This window comes from Phodopus roborovskii, unplaced genomic scaffold (genome assembly GCF_943737965.1).
Source record: "Phodopus roborovskii unplaced genomic scaffold, PHOROB, whole genome shotgun sequence".
Taxonomy (NCBI): domain Eukaryota; kingdom Metazoa; phylum Chordata; class Mammalia; order Rodentia; family Cricetidae; genus Phodopus; species Phodopus roborovskii.
Window position 1 is genome coordinate 11,740,848 of NW_026126546.1, and position 21,011 is coordinate 11,761,858.

The 21,011-nt window shown below is 54.4% G+C and overlaps 1 protein-coding gene across 3 annotated transcripts in view; it reads right to left on the reverse strand.

Moving 5' to 3' along the window:
• Positions 1 to 13,237, reverse strand: part of Emid1 (EMI domain containing 1) — a 45,652-nt gene extending 32,415 nt beyond the window's left edge. Inside the window, exons 1-3 of one of the 3 annotated variants that reach the window (XM_051200243.1) lie at positions 13,055 to 13,237; positions 5,633 to 5,746; positions 5,163 to 5,266 (exon numbers count right to left, since the gene is read on the reverse strand). In XM_051200243.1, the coding sequence (XP_051056200.1) occupies positions 5,163 to 5,266; positions 5,633 to 5,746; positions 13,055 to 13,155 (319 nt within the window). In that variant the 5' untranslated portion in view covers positions 13,156 to 13,237. The remainder of the gene's footprint in view (positions 1 to 5,162; positions 5,267 to 5,632; positions 5,747 to 13,054) is intronic. The other 2 variants (XM_051200244.1, XM_051200245.1) reach the window with 2 other exon arrangements.
• Between the last annotated feature and the right edge of the window lie 7,774 nt (positions 13,238 to 21,011).

A 21,011-nucleotide genomic window follows, 5' to 3' on the forward strand; every position in this document is an offset into this window, starting at 1 on the left:
CAGTCACCTTGGCAGTGGGCCAGCTTAGTCAGCCTCCCCTGGGAGCACCAAGGTGGCCACATCAGACAGGCTAGCCACTACCAAAGCCACAGGGTGCAGGGAGAAGGCCAGTGTGGCACAGGGTAAAGGGTGAGTGTCTGTGGAGCTGGGTGTTAATGGAAATGTAGGAGGGCGGTGCCCTGGCGGATTAGCAGGGAGGCGGGGTTGGCTGAGTTTTCTAGACAGGAATGGAGCAATGGGTGGTAGACATGGGTGGGATGACACAATATTTAGCCCTCAGGACTCTGCGCCTATGAAGCAAAGCAGAGGCTTGGCTCTGTACCTGGCTGGCACAGACAGACATATGTGGAATGTGCCCAGCCCTGGAGAGTGGAGAAGCTGAGGGGCGCTGGAAGGGCGTGGCCACAACCTGCCTCACATCTGCTCTGAGGCTTTGGAGCTGTGGGTTCTGAAGCCAGTGTCCATCTCTGGTTCCCCACCATGGAGGACAGAGGCTGCAGGGCTCCAGGTGGGAAGAAATACACCCTGGAAGCAGCAGATCAATGAAGAGAAGCCCAGGAACAGAGGGTGAGCCCTAGCTTCTCCATCTTTCCATCTGGGGGTGCTAAGGCCGGTCTCATGACACCCCCTCATCTGACCATGCTCCTGGGTGTCTCCAGTCCCCCTGTCTGACCATGCTCCTGGGGGTCTCCAGTCCCCCTGTCTGACCATGCTCCTGGGTGTCTCCAGTCCCCCTGTCTGACCATGCTCCTGGGTGTCTCCAGTCCCCCTGTCTGACCATGCTCCTGGGGGTCTCCAGTCCCCCTGTCTGACCATGCTCCTGGGGGTCTCCAGTCCCCCTGTCTGACCATGCTCCTGGGGGTCTCCAGTCCCCCTGTCTGACCATGCTCCTGGGGGTCTCCAGTCCCCCTGTCTGACCATGCTCCTGGGGTGTTTCCAGTCCCCCTGTCTGACCATGCTCCTGGGTGTCTCCAGTCCCCCTGTCTGACCATGCTCCTGGGTGTCTCCAGTCCCCCTGTCTGACCATGCTCCTGGGGGTCTCCAGTCCCCCTGTCTGACCATGCTCCTGGGTGTCTCCAGTCCCTCTGTCTGACCATGCTCCTGGGGTGTTTCCAGTCCCCCTGTCTGACCATGCTCCTGGGGGTCTCCAGTCCCCCTGTCTGACCATGCTCCTGGGGGTCTCCAGTCCCCCTGTCTGACCATGCTCCTGGGGGTCTCCAGTCCCCCTGTCTGACCATGCTCCTGGGGGTCTCCAGTCCCCCTGTCTGACCATGCTCCTGGGGTGTTTCCAGTCCCCCTGTCTGACCATGCTCCTGGGGGTCTCCAGTCCCCCTGTCTGACCATGCTCCTGGGGGTCTCCAGTCCCCCTGTCTGACCATGCTCCTGGGTCTCCAGTCCCTCTGTCTGACCATGCTCCTGGGGTGTTTCCAGTCCCCCTGTCTGACCATGCTCCTGGGGGTCTCCAGTCCCCCTGTCTGACCATGCTCCTGGGGGTTTCCAGTTGTGCTACTGCAGAACTCAACCCCCACCCCAGAGCCAGCTTGGCCTGACTTGAATGGGCCCACAGCTTTCCCCTCTCTGAGCCTCACTGTGGTGACACAGAGGACAGTTGTTGCTTTCCTTCCCCCGTCATTGTCCTTGCAGGAGGGCCTGAGACAGGGTACCACGGCAGAGAACATGACCACAATACTTACACACTACGTGACCTTGTGAAAGATGCACACCCTCTCTGAGCCTTTTTTATCATGGACCGTAAGTCCATGGGAGCCCTGCAGCAGAGTTACAGGGTGAAGGGGCAGGGAGGGGCAGCTCCACCCTCTGCACAGGTTCAGGCCCTGACCCAGAGGTGACCGCTATACTTTACCCCACTTCCAGCCAGGGCCCTGGCACTGTGCCAGCTCTCCGCCTGCCCTGCCTGTGTAGTACATTTTGGCCTTGGATCTTTGTCATCCATTGTTTCCACAAGTAGGTGGCCAGGCAGAGCCTGAGCTAGGGCACTTTTAGCCATACTGTCTCCTCCCAAAGCCTGGAAGAACCAAAAGATGGCCGGTCTTATATGCTATGTGGCCCCAGACTGGCCCCTTCCCTACTGTGAGCCTCGCAGTTCCCGTCTGTAATAAGGGACCCTCGCCAGTGGTCATCAACAATGAGACTGAGAGGGTCCTCACTCACTGTCACAGCATGAATGTCCCCATTCCACATGTGAGGAAACCAGCAGTTGATTGAGGAATGGGTCCCTATAGCTGCTGTGTCACCACAGTGCCCCAGCACAGGGTGCAGAGGGGGTGCAGAGGGGGTGCAGAGGGGGTGCAGAGGCGCCAGGCACAACGGTTGACTTAAAAAAAAAAAATCTGGGATGGCAATGCTTCCCTTCCTCTGTGGCTGCTCCAGTCCCTGCTGCTGGTGATGAAGCTTTGGGGCCAGGGTCATGTCACAGCGATGGGATTGCCACAGGAGCCGCCAACAACAGGGGAAGCAGCTGAGGGCATGTGGCCTAAATCCAGCAGCGGGAGGAAGGGCAGAGCCCACGGTTGGCCGGCAATGTCCCCTGCCCCCCTGCCTGCCCACCCCCATTCCAAAAAACAGCTTTCCGGAATATTTGAACCAGGCCTCTGTTCTTCCTAGCCTTGCAGGTGGGAACAACCCTCTTGTCCCATCAGCCACTACAAAGCCCAACACACTACCTCCTCTAGTAACACACGGGAAGGCAGACTCCATTTGCAGACAACAGTCTCACGGGCAGGGACCCTGAGGGAGCCTAGACTGCCCAAAGTGCACTCAACAGTCTGGTGTCCTTTACTGAAGATGCACACATACTATGCTTTTGTGTTCTGCTTTTCAGATTTGTTTATTATGTATATAGTGTTCTGCCTGCATGTATGCCTGCCCAACAGAAGAGGGCACCAGATCTCATCATAGATGGTCGTGAGCCACCAAGTGACTGCTGGGAATTGAAGTCAGGACCTCTGGAAGAACAATCAGTGCTCCTAACCTCTGAGACATCTCTCCAGCCCCTTTATGTTTGGTTTTGAGACAGGGTCTCAATATATAGACTAGGCTGGCCTAGAACTCAGAGATCCGCCTCCCTGCCTTCCAGGTGCTGGGATTAAAGACGTGTGCCACTATGCCCTGTCCCCTGTGCCCCCAACTCTGAACAGGCACACTGCTTGGACAGCAGTCCTCTAGGCCAGGGCTCTTGCATAATGCCTGGGCAGTTCTGAGCTCAAGGTTCCACAGCTAGTGGGTGGTGAAGCTGGCCTGGCCAGGAAGCCCGGGTACCGTGTGCCCAGGCTGGGACCCGAGGCCCCACAGAGAGAAGGATTGACATCAGGAGTGGTCTGGCACACAGCCTCCAGCAGCTGCCCCCACATGCCCTCCACCGTCACCTGCTCACCAAGGCCCCAGGGATACAGTAGCCATTGTCTGATAAGGCCTCTCTAAGCTCCCACACCTTGGGACTTGCCTGCAGTACCCCTGTGGTCTCCTTGGCAGCTGCCCCTCGCAGCTGGCTTTCCTTTGCCCTTGGGGCCCTTCCATCCTCTCTTCTACTGGTGGGGAAGGCACTGGTCCAGGGTTCTAGCCTCCCACACTGACTGCCTGGTTCCCTCAACAGGGATGTCTGATCTAGGGCATGACCACTCCATTTCTCTGCAGCTCTACTCGAGACTCCTTCCTCAGAACTGGCAAATGTTTCTCAATGTCAGCTCCATGTGAGCAATGGGACCCAGAGCTATGCATATGCTAGGCAAGCATTCTATCACGAAGCCCTACCCCACTCACAATGGACTCTGGGCCCACAGCTCCACCTCGCCGCCCTCAGTTTCTCCATCACTAGTTGGTGCGGAACGGGGGTGGGGAGGTTGGGGGAAGTGGGGGGGGGTGTTCACTCAGCTCCTCACTCCCCTGATGCAGAGCCCTACTTTCATGCCTTCGTTTCTGGAATCAGGACATAATCTTGTGTCATAGGGGCCTTCTCTAAGGCCAGGGTCTCAGGTGGGTTCTGGGCCACTTTATCCCTGAAAGGGCTACACCTGGGAATGAAGTTCTTGACCTTTCATATCTGCTTCTGTGGGCTCAGCCAGGCAGAGAAGCAGAAGAGGAGGAAGGCCCAGGGAGGGCTCCAGGAGCTGGTACTGAGCCACCCCAAGCTGAACATGTTTGAAAGGGTCCCCCTGAACAGAGGAGTGTACCCCGAAGGCCCAAGACAACAGAAGCAGGCAGACGGCACTTGAGTTCCAACCCTCCATGTAGCTGTCCCCCTTTCCTAGCTGGCTCAAATAGCCTGGACTTTGGTATCCTGTGGGGGCATCCAGATGGGTTTCCCCAGTGTGGAGCTTGGATGCTGAACATCCCCACAGGCTGAGAGGTTGTAGCTGTGGCTCTCAGGGTAGCACTATTGGTGAACCCTTTCAAAGGTGGGGGTCTATGGGCCGAGGATGTAGCTCTGTTGGTAGAATGTTTGCCCCACATACATGAAGCCCCAGACATGGTGGCACACGCCTGTAAACCCTGCACTTGAAAGGGGGCAGAAGGAACAGAAGTTTGAGGTTATCCTTGGCTACATAGAAAGCTCAAGACTAGCCAGGTGGTGGTGCTCTAATCCCAGCACTCAGGAGGCAGAGGCAGGCAGATCTCTGTGAGTTTGGGGCCAGCCTGGTCTGCAGAGCAAATTCCAGGACAGCCAGAGCTACATAAGAAACCCTGTCTTAAAACGCAAACCAAACAGACAAAGTTCAAGACTAACCTAACCTGGGCTACAAGAAACTATTTTTAAAAGGGATGTGGGGACCAGCAGGAGACTTCTAGGTCACAGAGAATGGGCACTGGCACCCGAACCCACTCCTTTTCAGCGGTAGCCATGATATGTACTTCTGCCATGATGAGTTGCCTTACCCTCAGGCCCAAAGCCCTAAGCCAACCAGTTTTGGGCCAGAAGCTCCAAATGTAAATGGATTGTGTGAAACATTTTGTCATAGTGATGGAAAGCAGGCTAACACGAGTTAGAAGAAACGCCTTGGGACGGAATGATTTAAAAGGAGCGTGACACAGATGTGAGAATTTCCCGGACCCCTCAGAGGCAAGCTGCCACCATGAAGGGGACCGAAGGCACCATCTGAATGGGGGACCCTTCACAAACTGCCCCAGGTCCCAGGCTTCCCTACCTTCCTCGCAGGTCGCCCCTGAATGTCCAGGGCAGCACCTCCATTCGCGGGCAGTCACTGTCTTGTACATCACTTTATACGTGGGCCTCACCACAGTTCTGTAGCTGAAAGAAAAGCCAGATGTCCTAGTTCAGACAGTCTTCCACCAGCTCTACTGCTGCCCTGGGTGCCCTGGCAACACCGTCTTCCACCTCCGTTCTTGGACTGAGCTCTTCACTAACCACCATGGCCATGGGGTCTGGATTTCAACTGCTGGCTGGACCAGCCTGCCCTTAGTGAGCTGCTCACGGCTCTAGTATGAGCCCTCCATGCAGAGGCCCTGAAGTCTCCTCCCTACACAATGCTGCCTTTGTCTCACCTATCCGAGGCCCCAGACTTTCTGGGCACTCCATGCAATCACCCAGGCCTTGGCCCGCGCCGTGCCCCAACCTGAAGAGCCAGAGTTCCTTCCCCGACAGAGTGCCACTCACCTGCTCCCAGGGCAGCCCATGGGCCACGGGCAGCTCTGCAGTACTCGTTGGAGGTAGGTGCCATTCTGCACATGGCAAGAGACAGTACGGGTCACCACGTAGGAGCACCAGTTCCTGAAATAAACCCACAGAAAAGAAGCTCAAGTGGCAGACTCAGGACTCCAAGAGGAGGGGTGAAGGGACCACGTGTTCTCCGGAGCCCTCGGTCTCCAGGCAGGGAGACCACTGGGCTCTCTGTTTTTAGGTGGCATCTCTACAGAGCCTGTAGCTCACAGGTGACACCGATGGCCCTGGCTGGGGTGGCCATGCTAGGGGCTCCCAGGAGGCCTCAGGGAATGAGTTGCAGGGGCAACATGGAACAGGGCGAGGCCACTGGAGCTCTATCTCCTCCAGTCTGGTCTCTAACTTTGAGCTACTGCCCACCCCACCAGTTGAAGTCATTTAGAAGCATGCCTTTTCAAAGTTACTGAATCGTTACCTATTTCTTAGGAAAAACATTTCCAGTCAAGGGTTAAGAGGCAAGATCAGGGGTCAGCGAGCACTGAGGCCGTGTCCAACAACCACTCACAGAGGACACTGGAGATTCGACTCCAGAGCCTCTGTCTTCCCATGTGGGAAGTGGCACTTACATCAAGGCACAGGAACTGAAATGAAGGAACAGCTCCTCGTGTGCAGCAAGCGTCCCAAGCAGGCTCCTCTCAGTGTCTGAGACGGACAGGGCTCAGCCCCAGAGGTGCCGGTTTGACAAGGACAGTTTATCCCTGCACACAAGCGGGGAGTGCAGGCTTGGCTCTTTCCCTCAGCGCTATTTTTCTGTCTGTTTAAGACAGGTTCTCATGAAGTATCTCAGGCTGGTCTCAGCAATGCTCCTGACTCTCCTCCTAACTCTGGGACCACAAGCATGTGCCATTTTACAAGCGCTTGCCCTTTCTGGAAGGGCACTTGTTCTGTAGCTTTGGGCTGTGTGTCACAGCTGGTTGGGCCTCAGGTTAGCCAGCCTGCCGAGCGAGGTCTTGGAGCTGCTCAAGCTGGTCCCAGCTTTGTGCGGTTCTCAGCATTGTGGCAGTGTTTGCCTTTCCTGTTCCTGCTAACTTGACTGTCTCCTCCATCAGCTTGCCCTCCCCTGGACTTTCCTCCCCTTGGCTGGTTCCAGAGACGCCCAGAGGGATGAAGGAACTTTCTCAGCCTACCAGATTGAGGTTTTCTCTTCCTTGTGGCTGGTGTGGAGCTAGGGCAGCTGGGTGGGGGGTGGGGGCTGCTAGACAGGGGCATTCCAGGTGCTCAGCAGCCCTCAGCCTGGCCTGAGGTCAGGAACCCAGGGTCATTTGTTGGGACTCAGGAAGGAGGAGATGGTGTCAGGTAGCCTTTCTCAGGCTGGGCTGTCTTTCCCTGCAAACTGCTCTCCAAGGCCTTGAGCCCAAGGTCAGCAGGTTCCCAGGCTGGGGCCCTCACAGAGCCATGAACCATGTCTCAACCAACACATGGAGGAGATGAGAACTAATGCCTCTGGGATAGAGTCAAAGGCCAGGCTCAGCCAGCCACATTCTTGGGCTCAAATCTGGCTCTGTGCCCCCAGCTTGCTGACATCTTGTCTTCTCTCCCCAGGGTCTCAGTTTCCTCTCTAAAATGGAGGGATATCTTTTCAGCTTAGTAGAGAGCCATTTAAATACCCCTAGCATATAGTGAGTGCCCAATGTATGCAATGTGGCATCCCGGTGGGTCAGTCATCTGTGCTTGGAGGACCGCATCCCAGTTAGCCCACAAAGGGGACTTCAGGATCAGTGAGGCAGTGTCTGACCTCTCACATCCACAGATGGGGACAAGCGCAAACCAGCAGCCTGCCCCTACATGATAAGGAGGAGTAGGAAGTGGAGGGTTAGCCACAGCAGGTCCTGAGCCAGGGAATGAGAGGAAGCAAGAAGAAACATGGCTGTCCCACTCATGACGCTCCCTAGCCAGGCATGGTGGCTTCATCTGTCCTGTGGAGGCTAAGACTGAGGATTGCTTGGCCTAGCCCAGGTGACAAAGCAAGACTCCCACCTCAGAAGAATAAAATAGAATGGTAAATGGCTCCACTGTAAATGCTTGATAGCCTAAGTTGAATCCTTGGAATCCATGTAAGCATGGAAAGAGAAAACCAACTCCCCAAAGTTGTCCTCCGATATTCAAATATGTGTGACTCATCACACCAACACACATCAACACACACACATACACACACACACACACACACACACACACACACACACACACACACCAATACTCACACACCAATAGACACACACTGATCTATTTGTTTTTTGAGACAGAATCTCTCTATGTATCCCTGGCTGGCCTGGAACTGGATATGTAGATATAGATTAGGCTGCCCTTGAACTCAGAGATCTGCCTGCCTCTGCCTCTCATGTGCCAGGACTAAAGGTGTGAGCCACCATACCCAGTTACACACAATAATTTTAGAGATTTAAAAAAGGAAAAAGAAAAGAAAAAGAATAAAAGGTGTTCCCACCCAGTAGAGACTCCTATCCCCAGAGCTGGCCAGGAGGCTGCTGGGTTGTGCTGGATGGTAGGGACATAAGCACCTCCCTCCAAAGTGTGAAAAACTTAATGTCCAGTTCAGGGCTACAGGCACTCCTGATGCTCAGGTTGACCCAGGGCTCCTGGGTAAAGGAAAGGCAAGAGGAGCCCTTGGGTAGAGAGGGGAAGCCAGAGGCTCAGGGACGCCAAGTGCTGGGTGAACACTGTCTGTGGTATGCCAGGGCACAGACATACAGAGGAACTCATACACACTGCATGGGGATGCCGTTGCGCACACAGGCAGAACCACTTTTGAGGGCACGTGTGCCTGCAAATGCTTGGAAATGTACCGGTCAGTACTTGCACGGCCCCACAAAGCACACAGACTTGTATATGAAGATCAAGGCCCACACAGGAGCTTAGGTGGCATCCCTACAGAGACTGCAGCTCACAGGTGACCTCACGGGCCCAGGATGGGGTGGCCATGCTAGGGGCTCCCAGGAGGCCTCAAGGAGTGTTGCCTTGGTTTTTTATGTTTTTTTTTTTTTATATAACAAAATTTTTTTTACATGTTCTTGAAGAAAAGACTGCCATCATGCAAATATGTCACATACATACCCTCCCTGTGGACAGACTAAGGTAAGGTTGTTTCCACACAAACACACAGTGCCATATAGTCTCACCATGCACACATGTGCACTCATACCCAAACTGGCAGAGGCAGACTCAGTAGGGTGCACACGCATTAGAGCTTGTGAGTACGCAGGCACACACGGCCATATTTCACATGCATGGGAACGTCTCCACACTCAGCTCAGGACTAGGTAAGGGGCAGTCCTAAAAACGCTGAGGTCACATTAGCTGTCCCTTTCCCTAGAGGGATCCTTTTTTTTTTTCCTTCCTTAATTAACAGTCTCATGCTGTTCCCAGTTATTAGCCACATGCCAGACTTTGCCTGAATCCCCTATGTAGGACATTTGGAACCAGTAGTTGGCCAAACATTTTATACCGGAAGGGACACTCAAGCCAGGTGGAGTTCAAGGCCAGCAAGAGGCTATCTCCTCTACCTGGTGGTCAGCCTCACCTGCCAGAGCATAAGCCCAGGCCCCAACCTTACACATTTCCAGGAATAGCAGGAAGTTTGATTTTACATTTTATTTGTGTGCATGAACACTGTGTATGTGTGTGTGTGTATGCACACACATGTGCTTGTGTGTAAATGCATCCCTATGCATGTTGTATGTGTGTGTATATGTTTGCACGTACAATTGTATGTATTTGTGTGCATGAAAGTATGTGTGTACATGTATATTTGTGTGTGCATGTGCGTGCATAGTGCGCGCGCGCGCGCGCGTGTGTGTGTGTGTGTGTGCATGGATGTCAGATGCCAACTTGTGGGAGTCAATTTGTTCTTTCTAAAATGGGTCCTGGGAATTGAACTCTGATCATCAGGCTTGGTGGCAAGCACCTTTACCTGCTGAGCCATCTCAGCGGTCCCTGTAAGAAGCTTTTTGCAAAGTATGTATCAAATACGGTCACTGCTTGCCATGGAACTCAAAGTCTGCCATGACTCCCCATTGTCCTCCAAGCCCTGCTCCTCCCACCTTGGTGATGCTCACACCTACTGAGCACCCTCTGGCCATGCTGCCACTTTCCCGCCTCTGATATTTAGGATTTATTTGCAGAAATTTGCTTCCTTATTCTGGCAATCCCTATTTATCCTTTGAGTCTTAACCCCAAGGTCCAGGCAAGACTGAGGTGTCCTGAGCCATGCACAACAGCTCTGAGCTATATTCTCCCCTGAGTGCTGGGATGAAGGCACAGGCAAGGCCCAAGTCCATACAGAGTTCACTTCAGGGCTGTTCAGAGGTGTTGGTTGGATGACTGCATGACTGAGAACATGGCAGCCTGGGCAGAGGAGTCAAGACCCAAGGTTTTCAGAGAGAGATACACACCCTGCCATCCCTGAGGCCTTCCTTCCCTGAGGCATGGTCAGTGGTGCAGCTGCCCAGGACCCAGCTGAGGCGGGGCTGTGAGGTGGGTCACAAGCAGGACTGGGAGGAGACAACACATCCCTTCCTGGTCCCACACCTCTGTCCACTCAGCACCTCCAGCGCCTCCAGAGGCCACTGAGGGGGAATAAAAACAGGCCAGACCAGCTCAGCCTGGCACTGGCGGTCCTCTCCAGAGGACCTGCACACCAGCCCTCCACTTGCTGCCTCCAAGGGCCCAGGGGACTTTGTCTCCTTTGGGCCCAGGGCTGTGATCCGGAACAGCGATAGGGACTAATTGCAGGAGGCAGCCAAGCGGGCCAGGGGCCAAGGGCCGTTATGAAAAGGAGAGGAAAGAACTGAGACAGGCCGGGGGTGGAGGGGGGTGAGTGGGGGGTGGGTGGGTGACAAGAGCCAGAACCCGAACCGCACCCAGTGCAGCTCCAGTACTGTGATGCAGTGCCCTACGCAGTCGGTGACCCTGGACACGGTCCTGACTGCCTCTCACCTTGCTGTGCCCATCTGCAAATGGGGATGGGGAGAGCAGAGCAGCTTCCACACAAAGTGCTCAGCAAGCCCTGCCTCTGGGGTCACTTCTTCCTGGCCTGAGGCGTCCCAGTCAGCCATGGCCGATGACAGCCTAGAATGAGGCTGGCAGGGGCTTCCCTTCCACAGGGGCTCAGGACAGCAGCACCATGCTGCCCTTACAAGACTGCACAGGCTTTACACGGAGGGGAACTGAGGGTCTGAGAAGAGGCGCCTTCCTGGGGTTAGCCATGTGGCATGGCCGTTCAGAGAAACAAGGCTGAGGCTGAAAGGGCATCACAGAGGCAGGAAGCAACCCTACCAGGGGATGTGGACCGGCAGCAATGACGTGTGCCAAGGTGGCTCTGCACAGCCCCTGGGCACCCTAGTTGTAGGGGGCTCAAAGTCTCACGGCATTCCTGGGGTTGGGGTGGCCGCTTGGATGCCTTCCCAGGCCACCCCCTCCTCAGGCACAAAGCCTCTTTTCTGCCTTCAGTCCCTCAGCTGCCAAAGGGTGCCTGGGGCGCCCGGCTGGGAGTGGAGGGAGGGCTGATGGGGCTTGACATCCCCATGCTGTCTCCAAGATGCTGGGACAGGGCCATGGGGGGAGGTCCTGGCAGACAAGGACCACAGTTAACTCCAGTTTTAGGTCCCTACCCCACTTAAAGTTGGTCACAGTGGGAATCCATGTGCATGGCCTGCACTGCTCTTCGCACTCAGAGCTTCAAACACAAACAAGCAAAAGAGGAAACTGAGGCTCATGGCCATGAGTCTGTGGCCATAAAATGGGAGTGAGGAGAGCACTGGGGGGGGGGGGGCTTTGTGACACTGACCGCTGCGACACAGACTGCTGTGACAGCTTTCAAAGAGATGGGGGGACCGACTCCAGCAGAGGCTGGATACCTGCCCCGGGGCAAAGCTTCCGCAGAGGAAACCCTGGGAATACGGAGTACAGCTGGAAGGTACCGCCCTGGGCTGGCTTTCTCATCCATCACCCTGTCTGACCCTGGGAAGCCAGATTTTCTAATTCCTCTCATGTCAGCATCTGGGATTCTGGGGGATCCCTCTGGGACCGGGACAGGTAATCTCCTCCTCTGAACCTTTGTTTCTCTTAAACAGATCCTAAGAGAAGGAGCCTTGGATGGCAGCTGGGAAGGTTCTAGAGGCAACAGATAGATGTAGGAAAAGTGTCAACCCAAACCAGCCGCGGTTGGCACACTGGGTGGTGCTGTGACGGCTGCCACATGGCTGACCTTATCTCAGACAACAACTGACTGCTCTTCTGGCCTCTGATACAGCAGCCTGTTCATATCACCTGCTTTCCTTAGCTCCCTGGGGCCTGCTGGCCTCTGACCACTGAGAAAGGGAAACTTCTGAAAACACTGAAAGAACCGAGGCCGCAGGGGGTGGAAGCCTTTGAATGGGCTGAAAGGCCCAAGAGGCCTGGCTATTCCACATTGTCTGTCCTGAAGACAGGGGCAGGGGCCGTGCGCGGCAGGTTCACACTCTGCCATCAAGACCAGAAGGGGCGCGGTCTGAATCCCAGCTCTTCCACTAATCTTGGCCATCACTGGCCTCAGTTTGCTCCTCTATTGGATGGGGACAGGTTTTCCTACATTCTTCAGTCCTGAGAGATAGTTTCAGAAAAGGCCCACAGGGTCCTGTCCTGGGAAAAACTCCACAAAGACTAGCCGAGAGTCACAGGCAGTTGGGAGTTCCAATCAAATGCCAGGTCCCAGGGGGGCCTCTGACACTGACCTACTGTGCAGACTCCACCCCAGTCCTTCCTCCAAGCGAAATAAATAGCTGGGGCACACACACACACACACACACACACACACACACACACACACACACACACACACACACAAAAAAAAAAAGCCAGCAACAGGGAAAGAGATCCCGCAAGGGCTGGCTAAAAGGGTGAACCTGGCATTTTACACGTGCGGGGTCCTTGGTCCAGGCTAACACAAGTCCTGGGGGGGGGGTTGGTTACAGTGCCATGGGTTAACCTTCTGGGAGCTCTGGGATCTCGGGAGGAATAGGGGAGGTTGTCTGTCCTTTCACACATGGGTAGGCGAGCCTGTTCTCCAGAGCACGGGGTGGCCAGGTCTCCGCCCCCACCAGTATGGTTTGTAGATAAGAGATGGAGCCCCTGCCACGGATGTGGGGGACAGGTCCCTGTCCCAGTCCCGGGACTGCACGGAACTGGGGTCCTGTTCCCTGTCCCAGTCTCAAGGTTGCACGGAGCTGGTGTCCTGTTCCCTGTCCCAGTCCCGGGATTGTACGGAGCTGGGATCGGTCGGTTCCCTGTCCCAGTCCCGGGATTGTACGGTTCCCTGCTCCAGTCCCGGGATTGCACAGACCAAGTGACCGAGGAGAGACTTACCTGCGACCCGAGAACCGGGCGCCCGGGACGCTCCACGCTGCACCGCTTCCCGGGAGCAGGAGCCCGAGGCAGAGCAGCGTCCAGGCCCGCGGGCCGCCCATGCTGTCGTCCCCGCCGCTGCCGCGGTCGCGCAGAGCCGGTTCCGGGCGGAGCAGGGCGGGGGCGCTCGGCTTCGCCCGCCCCTCGCCCCCCGCCCCCGCCAACCCGGAAGCCGCCCGCGCCCCCGCTAGGACGCCCTCCAGGTGCCCACCTGCGCCATGGACCGGGAAACTAAGGCCCTTGGCCGCAGCCCCCCGACGCTGCCAGGACCCGAACCCACCACTCCTGAGCGATCACGCCCGGAGGCCCCCCTTCTGACATCTTTGAGGAACCCGAAACATGCGGGATCCGCCCATCGACCCAACAAAGGCTTCCTGAGCTGTGCCATTGTCCCGGGCATCTCACTCCGCATATCCTGCCCTAGCTGAAGCTTTACATCACTCTGCGCTGGGCCGACAAATTGTCCAAGTTATAGATAAGAAACCCAAGGCCCAGGCACTCTCTGGGCGCCCCCTAAGTGCAGCGTCCACTCTTATCCCTGTTTTACAGATGAAGACCCTAAGGCCAGAGAGATGTCATCTACCCAGAGCGAGCACTCTGACAGTGACTGGCAGTCTTTAGAGCTTCAATTTGCTATCTCATTTGGGGCCTCTTAAGCACAAGCATAGTCAGGATTTTGGTATGGGCCTCAGTTCTGTGCAGTAAAGACTGGCTGAGAGTGGAGGGTCCGGGTAGGACTCAAGCATGTTCCATGAGGCGTCCCGGGTGTCTGTGTGAGCAGTATCCTGTGCAGACATGATAGGATGTTTGTGTCTGTGCATGATGCATTGTACATGCATGGTGCTAAAGACATGTATGTGCCGGATCTGTGTGTGCATGATGTGTTGGTGTGCAGTGTTGCTTACATATGCCACATTTGAATGTGCAGTGTGTGTGTTTGAGTGATGGAAATGTGTATTCTTGTATGTCTGTATGCATGTGGGATGCTTATATGCATGCATGTCATGTTTGAGTACGGATGTGCTTGTATGATGTATGTGTGTATATGCAGTACATTTTGTTTTGTTTCATTTTGTTTTTTTTTTTTTTTTGAGGTGGGGGTCTCTCTATATAGTTCTTGCTTGGTCTGAAACTCATTAGGTAGACCAGGCTAGCTTTCATTTCATAGAGATCTGTCTGCCTGAGTGCTGGGATTAAAAGGAACTCAATACTGTGTCCAACTTTAGTATGTATTTTTGATAGCTGTGTGTGCTACCTAATGAGAATAGAGTTATCATCAAGAAAGCTCTCAGAAGGATGTCTACCCCACTCCTGGGAGGGGGAGGGGAGGGGAGGGGTAAGTAGCCTAGGTCAGGGAACCCTTGCCCAGATGATCAGCTGTGCAAAGCTACACTCCTGTGGTTGCTTGCACAGCTCTGAGGGAAACAAAAGCAGCCTGGTCCCTGGGGCTTGCCTCTCCCTGACCTGTGTGCAGGAGCAGGTCCTGGGCTGGAGTCAGGGTCCAGACATAACCAAAGTTCCTAGCAGAGGAAGACAGGACCCCCTCCCTCTCTCTAAGGAGCCAGATAGTAGGTGCTGAGTTCCGACCTTGTCTCTTGACAGATCTGGCCATGCTGACTTATGTAAGTCCTCCCCATGTCTGAACCTCAGTTCCTAATTTGACCCGTATAGATCTTTGGGCAGGATTATGATGTCCCTACTTCTCATGCCCTTCCAACTTCCTCTGAGGGTATGACCATGGCCTAACTTGTCCCTATAGGGGTGTCTGTCTCCTTCATTGAAGTTGTTGGCACTTGGTGCCATCTGTCTTCTGACACCGTCCGTCAGTTCTGCCTCATTGGCTAGGACTTGGGGGTTTTGCTTGTTTTGTTTTGTACAGTAATATGTGTGTGTGTGTGTATACATATATATATACATACATACATACATATATATATATGATATAACCTTGTCTATATTCCCTAAACTTAGCCCTGATTTTGCCATAGGCAGATCAGCAACTTGGTTCCAACTCTACATGCGGGGCCCTGGCCTGCCTGAGGTCCCATTCAAGTGACCGGGCTTGAACTCCATCAGCCCAGGGCACTGTGGAGATCACTCAGTGCTTCCAACCTGGCATAAGGCAGCCAGGAAGCCCCAGCAGCATTTAGAGGACATCTGAGACACTCCTGTAAGTTAAGACAGCCACGTTCCTTACCTGACCCACCAAACCCTCAGGCGCTTGCTGTAGCTCTAGACGACCCTTTCCCAGCACAAGACTACTAAGAGCTATTATTAACATTTCATACCATGGAAGGGCCTGACTTACTGAGGCTGGAACCCCATAGACTGGAACATTGATTTATCACACAACCAGTTTGTTCTGTGCCCACTGAGAGCCCTGTGACCCGACACAAGTCCCTTCCCCTTTCCCCTGAGGTGGCTAGGGCTTGGAAGCTGCTGTCACGGTGAACAGCGGGCTCTCTGGTTCTCTCTCCAGGGAGGGGCTTGTGGTTTAGTGGTTTAGTTCATGTTCGCTGGGTGGGGGGCAGGGGTGCTGCTGGCGGATGTGGTAGGGCCTGCCCATGCAGCGGAAGCCTCCAGGAGCCAGGTCTCCTTGTCTGTCAATCCCAGATTATAATTGCCGGCAATGACAGCAGCTTCTGCCTTGTCCCCAGTCCCTCCAGCTGGTCACAGGCCGGGCTGTGCTAAGCAGTTTGCCCACTCTGTTTCCTACCCAGGCTTTCCCCAGATGTGGGGCTCAGGGCTGCTGGATAATGGGGGTAGTGCCCTGTGCTACTGTGTTACCTCCCCCAGCCAAGTCCCGCAGGAGGAGGCTTCTTTGGGGTGAGGGAACTTGGCACAAACTTGGGCTTCCATCTGGACTGAAGAGGACAGAGTACATGTAGATACACAGAGACCTGGATCCACACACTGAGAGACCACAGGGGACACAAACATGGACCTCCTAGAGCTGGCTATGGGGTGTGGGGAACAACCATCCACCAGCCTTGTCTAAACAGGAAATGCTTTTGTCCCAAACAAACCTGGGCCATGGCCTCTTTCCCCTGGGAACTCCATCCGGACCTCAGCTTGGGACTGCCCCTGACCCTGCTTTGTCCCATGAGACAGCCTCCCAGCCCAGGGTGCCCTGAACTCCTGTCCCAGCAACAGGGCAGGACTCGGCCCTGGCAGCACTGACCCATGCCCTCAGCCCCAGGTGTTCAGATCCCATATATCTGTCATCAAAGGCTACTCAGATAGAAGGCAGGGCCTTCTACATCCTTCCAGGCTGGGGAAAGCACCAGCTCGCACCTTCAGTCAGGGAGCACTGGCTGTGTTCCGGGCCTGGGTAAAGGAGGCACTCTGGATGGCTGGCTGGCTGGGCGAGCTCAGCCCACAGACTGCAGCTGCCCTGCAGTTATGCTCAGTGAGCTGCTCTTCTCACCCGGCTGGGGTTGGCAGGCAGGGGAAGGAAACTGTCAGGAAATCATAAATTAGAACTGAGGGGCTTCCCGCCCTTCTCTGGAATCCTCCAGAGGAGCAGCCTGGTCTTTAAGGGTGGCAGAGAAAGCACAAGGCACCAGAAAGCCTGATGGTACAGCACGCTCCCACTGAGGGTTCTCAGGTATCTACGGGGTCTTTTTCAGCCTCAGTTTCTCTATCGGGAAGGCAAGGATAACAGGAGAACTTGGAAAGTGTCTTCCCCCCCACCCTATGGAGGGGGCTGGAGATCTGGTTCAGCAGTTAAGAACACTGGCTGTTCTTCCAGAGGACCTGCGTTCAATTCCCAGCACTCACATGGCAGCTCTCAACTGTCTATAACTAGTTCCAGGAGATCCGAGACTCTCACACAGATGTAGATGCAAGCAAAACAGCAATAAAATGAAGTAATTTAACTACGGAGAGACAACATCTGTTTTCCCTTCTCCCTCGGTCTTTCCCTCTGGCCCGAATCCTCCACACATCCTCTCTGGGGTTCCTTACACTGCATCTCATTTCATACCACTTTGCAAGCATGGACTAATGAGGGCTCATTATGTAGCATCCAATACAGGAGTGGAGGAGAGCTTTTGGGGCAACTATACCCAGCATGAGAGGCTGATGTATTTAATGTCATTTAAAGTTGGAATGAAGGAACATTAACTGAGATACCAACTGATTGAAATTCTAAATCAATATTATTAATGTCGTTCAAAAGGCTGTTTGCTGACCAAGAGCCCAGAAATGTGTTCTGCAGTGTGGGTAGGTGTCCATGTCCCCGCTTCAATGAGGTCAAGATCGCTCCTGCTGCATGCATGCTCCCCGAAGTTAGCCGGGTATGGAAGAGTAAATAAAGGTCAGGCCAGAGGTGATGCTCATGCCAGAGAGCCTGATATTACCGACTGCCATGTCAGTCCCAGGTGGGCCCTGAGTGGCCCTGAGAGCCTTCTGCACCTGACCCTTCCCAGGTGTGTGTGTGTGTGTGTGAATGGTTCTCAAATGTGGAAAACCAAATAGCAGAAAGTGAGGGGGAGACTCAGAGAAGGAGAAGAGAGCAGCCAGGTGGGGTGGCACACACCTGTAACACTGGCGCTTGGGAGACGAGGGCAGAGGATCAGGGGTTCAAGGCCAGCCTGGGCTACATGAGACCCCCATCTCAATCCCTATACACACACTGGGGAGAAAAGAAGAAAAGGAAGAGAGACAAAAAACAGAGGTGGTGACAGAGTGAGCCAGAAACATGCAGCAAAGGGAAAGCAGGGACAGGAAAAAAGTCAGGCATGCAGAAAGAGGGGCTCTTTGAAAGGGGAGCCCGGTTGTTAGCGCCAGTCCCATGGGAGCCTGGGCCAGGGCGTTCACCCATCTGTCAGTACTGTGAAGGCCTTGGCCACCTCTGACCCCTCCGGGGGTGGAGTCTGCTCCTGTCTGGATCCCTGGGCTTGTCTGTGTCATCTCAAGAGGCCCTTTAGGTAGTCAGGCCACAAGAGACATGGATCCTAGCCCAGGGCTTGGCTCTGGGAGGCTGAAGCAGATGAACAGCTGGATGGGCGGGGTTCAGACCTTTGCGGCAGGCGCTCTCTCCCCCTCCAGCCTGTGGGGTGGCTCTGGGTCCTGTCTCTATTGTCCTCTGTGGACAAAGCCCTGGTCTCCATGGCCTCTCACCTTGTCTCTGACCTTCCAGGTCCCGGGTGCCTTCTCAAGGCAAAGGACCCACGTGAGGGGAGACCAGGGACAGAATTGCATGTCTTCCTTCTGTTTCCACTCATGGGAGCCACTAAATGTCTCCCAGTCCTCAGTCTACTGAAAGCTCTCCAGCTGACAGAAGGGCTCTTCCATCCCTGTCCTCGCCTGCAAGGCCCACCTCTCCCTCCCGTCTCAGCTCAGACATCATCCCCTGAAGTTGTCCCAAACTTCAAAGGCCATGCATCCACTGGCCTTCCCCAGCCCAGCAGCCCCGCTAAAGCTACCTACATGTCTGTCTTCTTCCCCTGCTGAGTCACAAACAGGCAAAGATCTTGGGCACCCTTGGCAATCTTTTGAAGAGTTCTAGGAAACATACAAATCATGTAAGATATCCTCAGCCACAACAAAACAAAAAATAAACAAACAAAAAACCCAAAAACCAAAAAACTGCTGCACAGGAAAACAAAATGAAAAATTCATGTACAGCATGTAGTCAGATCAGATCACAGAGGCTGCTTTTAGGATGGGTGGTGGTGCATGCCTTTAATCCTAGCACTCTGAGGGACCACGGCACAGTACAGGACGGGTCACCCTGCACACTGCTGAGGGGAGAATTCGGTCACAAGAGGATGAAGGCAGAATGCAGAAAATGCGAAGCACAGCCAGGAACCATGGAGGCATGCCTGGGAAGGTCTACCAGATGTCTCTTTAGTGGATGAAACACTGGAAATTACATGGCAGGGACATAGCATTACCTCTGAGACCTCCATTCTAGCACTTCTCACCATGCTGGATGGTACACAGGATGTGAAACTCAAGGCTACACAAACTTGAACACATGTGATCGTAATTAGCACAATTGAGGATTCACTTGTGATCCAAGGGCTGGAAATCTCCTGTCCCCTGTGACGGCATCAGGATGATGCCAAAGTGGGCATGATGCTACCCGTCTGGTGGGCCTGGTTTGAATCACCCCGCTGTGATTTTATCATTTAGTGAACAAGATCTACAGACAAAACGCTGTTACTGTCACAGGCAAGTGGCTTGTGTTGCCTGTGGAGTGGCTGACTGCTCGCAGGGACACCACCTAACACGGTGGTGCAGAGTGCTCCTTCTCATCAAGTACTCAGGACCTGGGAGGCTGGAGGACCATGAGTGTGTGGTCAGGTACATAGTGAGACCCAAACACCAACGGCTGAGTGTACAGCAGGGAGAGAGCATAGGCAAAGTCCTGGTTCTACCAGGGTAAGTGCAGGTCTGTGTGTGCGGGTTCATACGAAGCAGATCAAAGTGCTTAGATGCAGAGCTCTTTTCCAAGATGCTTAAGTAAAAAATTAGAAGCATCAGCGCATTTCCACGGCTGCCCGTGTGCTGCAGCACACATGTGGCAATCAAAGTCCTTGCCTTCCCACCGTGTGAGGCAGATCACTCTTGTTTCTGCCCTATGCCACTCCAAACTAGCCATCCCTCCAGCTGTCAGCCATGCCCCGTCTCCTCTTAGCTCACCACTGCATCCAACCTGTTTTGTTTTTTAATTATTTCTTTTATTTCCTTTTTTATTTTTTTGTTCTTGTGATGCAGTCATGTGCGTGTAGGGGAGGGGAGGAGGGTGATCTGTTACTATCTTGGGCTCTGGTGGCACCTGGGACAGATGGAGCCAGCCGGGCATCACCTCCACAGGCTGACTCTGTCCCTCTGAAAGTGACCCCAAGCCCAGGAGCAGCTCCCAGGACCCTGTCCTCAGAAGGCTTCACCTAGGGCTTCCAGAGCTCAGGGCTCATCTGAGTAGAGCCTGGCCAGGGCTTCTCAACTACCCCAAGTCTACAGGAGGAACAGAACTGGCTGGTGTCCTCCCTGGCTCCAAGGAGGGAGGGAAAGGGAGAGAGAGGGAGTGGAAGGCCATGACTGAGGAGGAGGGGTGGGAGACAGACTAAGTGGGAGCGAGAGATGAGAGAGACAGAGACAGATGAAGGACACAGGAGAGAGAGAGGGCTGAAGCCTGGGCATCAAGACCAAAGTAGGCTGCAATTAGGAGAAGGAGATCTAGAAGCAGGGCTGACCAGCTCTGCTTTCCAGGTTGCAGGTAGCTGATAGTAGTTGAGCCAGCCTCAGCCTGGACTTAGCCCCAGGACCCGGTACTGTGCCCCCCCCCCATCAGAAATAGCTGTTAGTTATCTGAACAGCTGTAGCCAGTCCTGGTAGCTGTTCCCAAGGCACAGCTGACCTGCCTTGGACTACTACGTCAAGAAAGGTGGCTTGTGACCAGGGAGGAACCCAATGTAGATGACAGTACGGGACCGCTTGGTCAAAGGGAAGGGTCTGGTGCCTGGCACCTGTGCTTCCTCTGCTGTGTGGCCTGTGTTAAGGTGCTTTTCCTCTCTGAGTCTCATTGGTCTTGTCTACAAGGAAAATTTAAATAAGGCACTCGGGTCTTCTGTAGGGGATGAAGTGCTCAGGAAATACAGCTCACACGGAGCACGTGGTGTGTTGCACGTAGTGTGTAGAGGGACACTGAGGTTCCTACCCACTGTTTCTTGAAGTACGTCTTTTGGCCAGTCAATATTTTCTAGCCAAAGCAAGGAAAACTCATGTAGCCTAGGCTGGTCTGAAATTCAGTATCCTCCTGCCTCAACCCTCAGAGCCCTGGAACTAGAGGCACAACTTGTGCTCACAAACCAGACTGCGCTCCGGGAAGCAAGCTCTCTGCCTGCAATAGGCAAACACTGCCACTAGGTGGAGCGCTAGCTTTTTCCTGTACGGGAATGATCTTCTG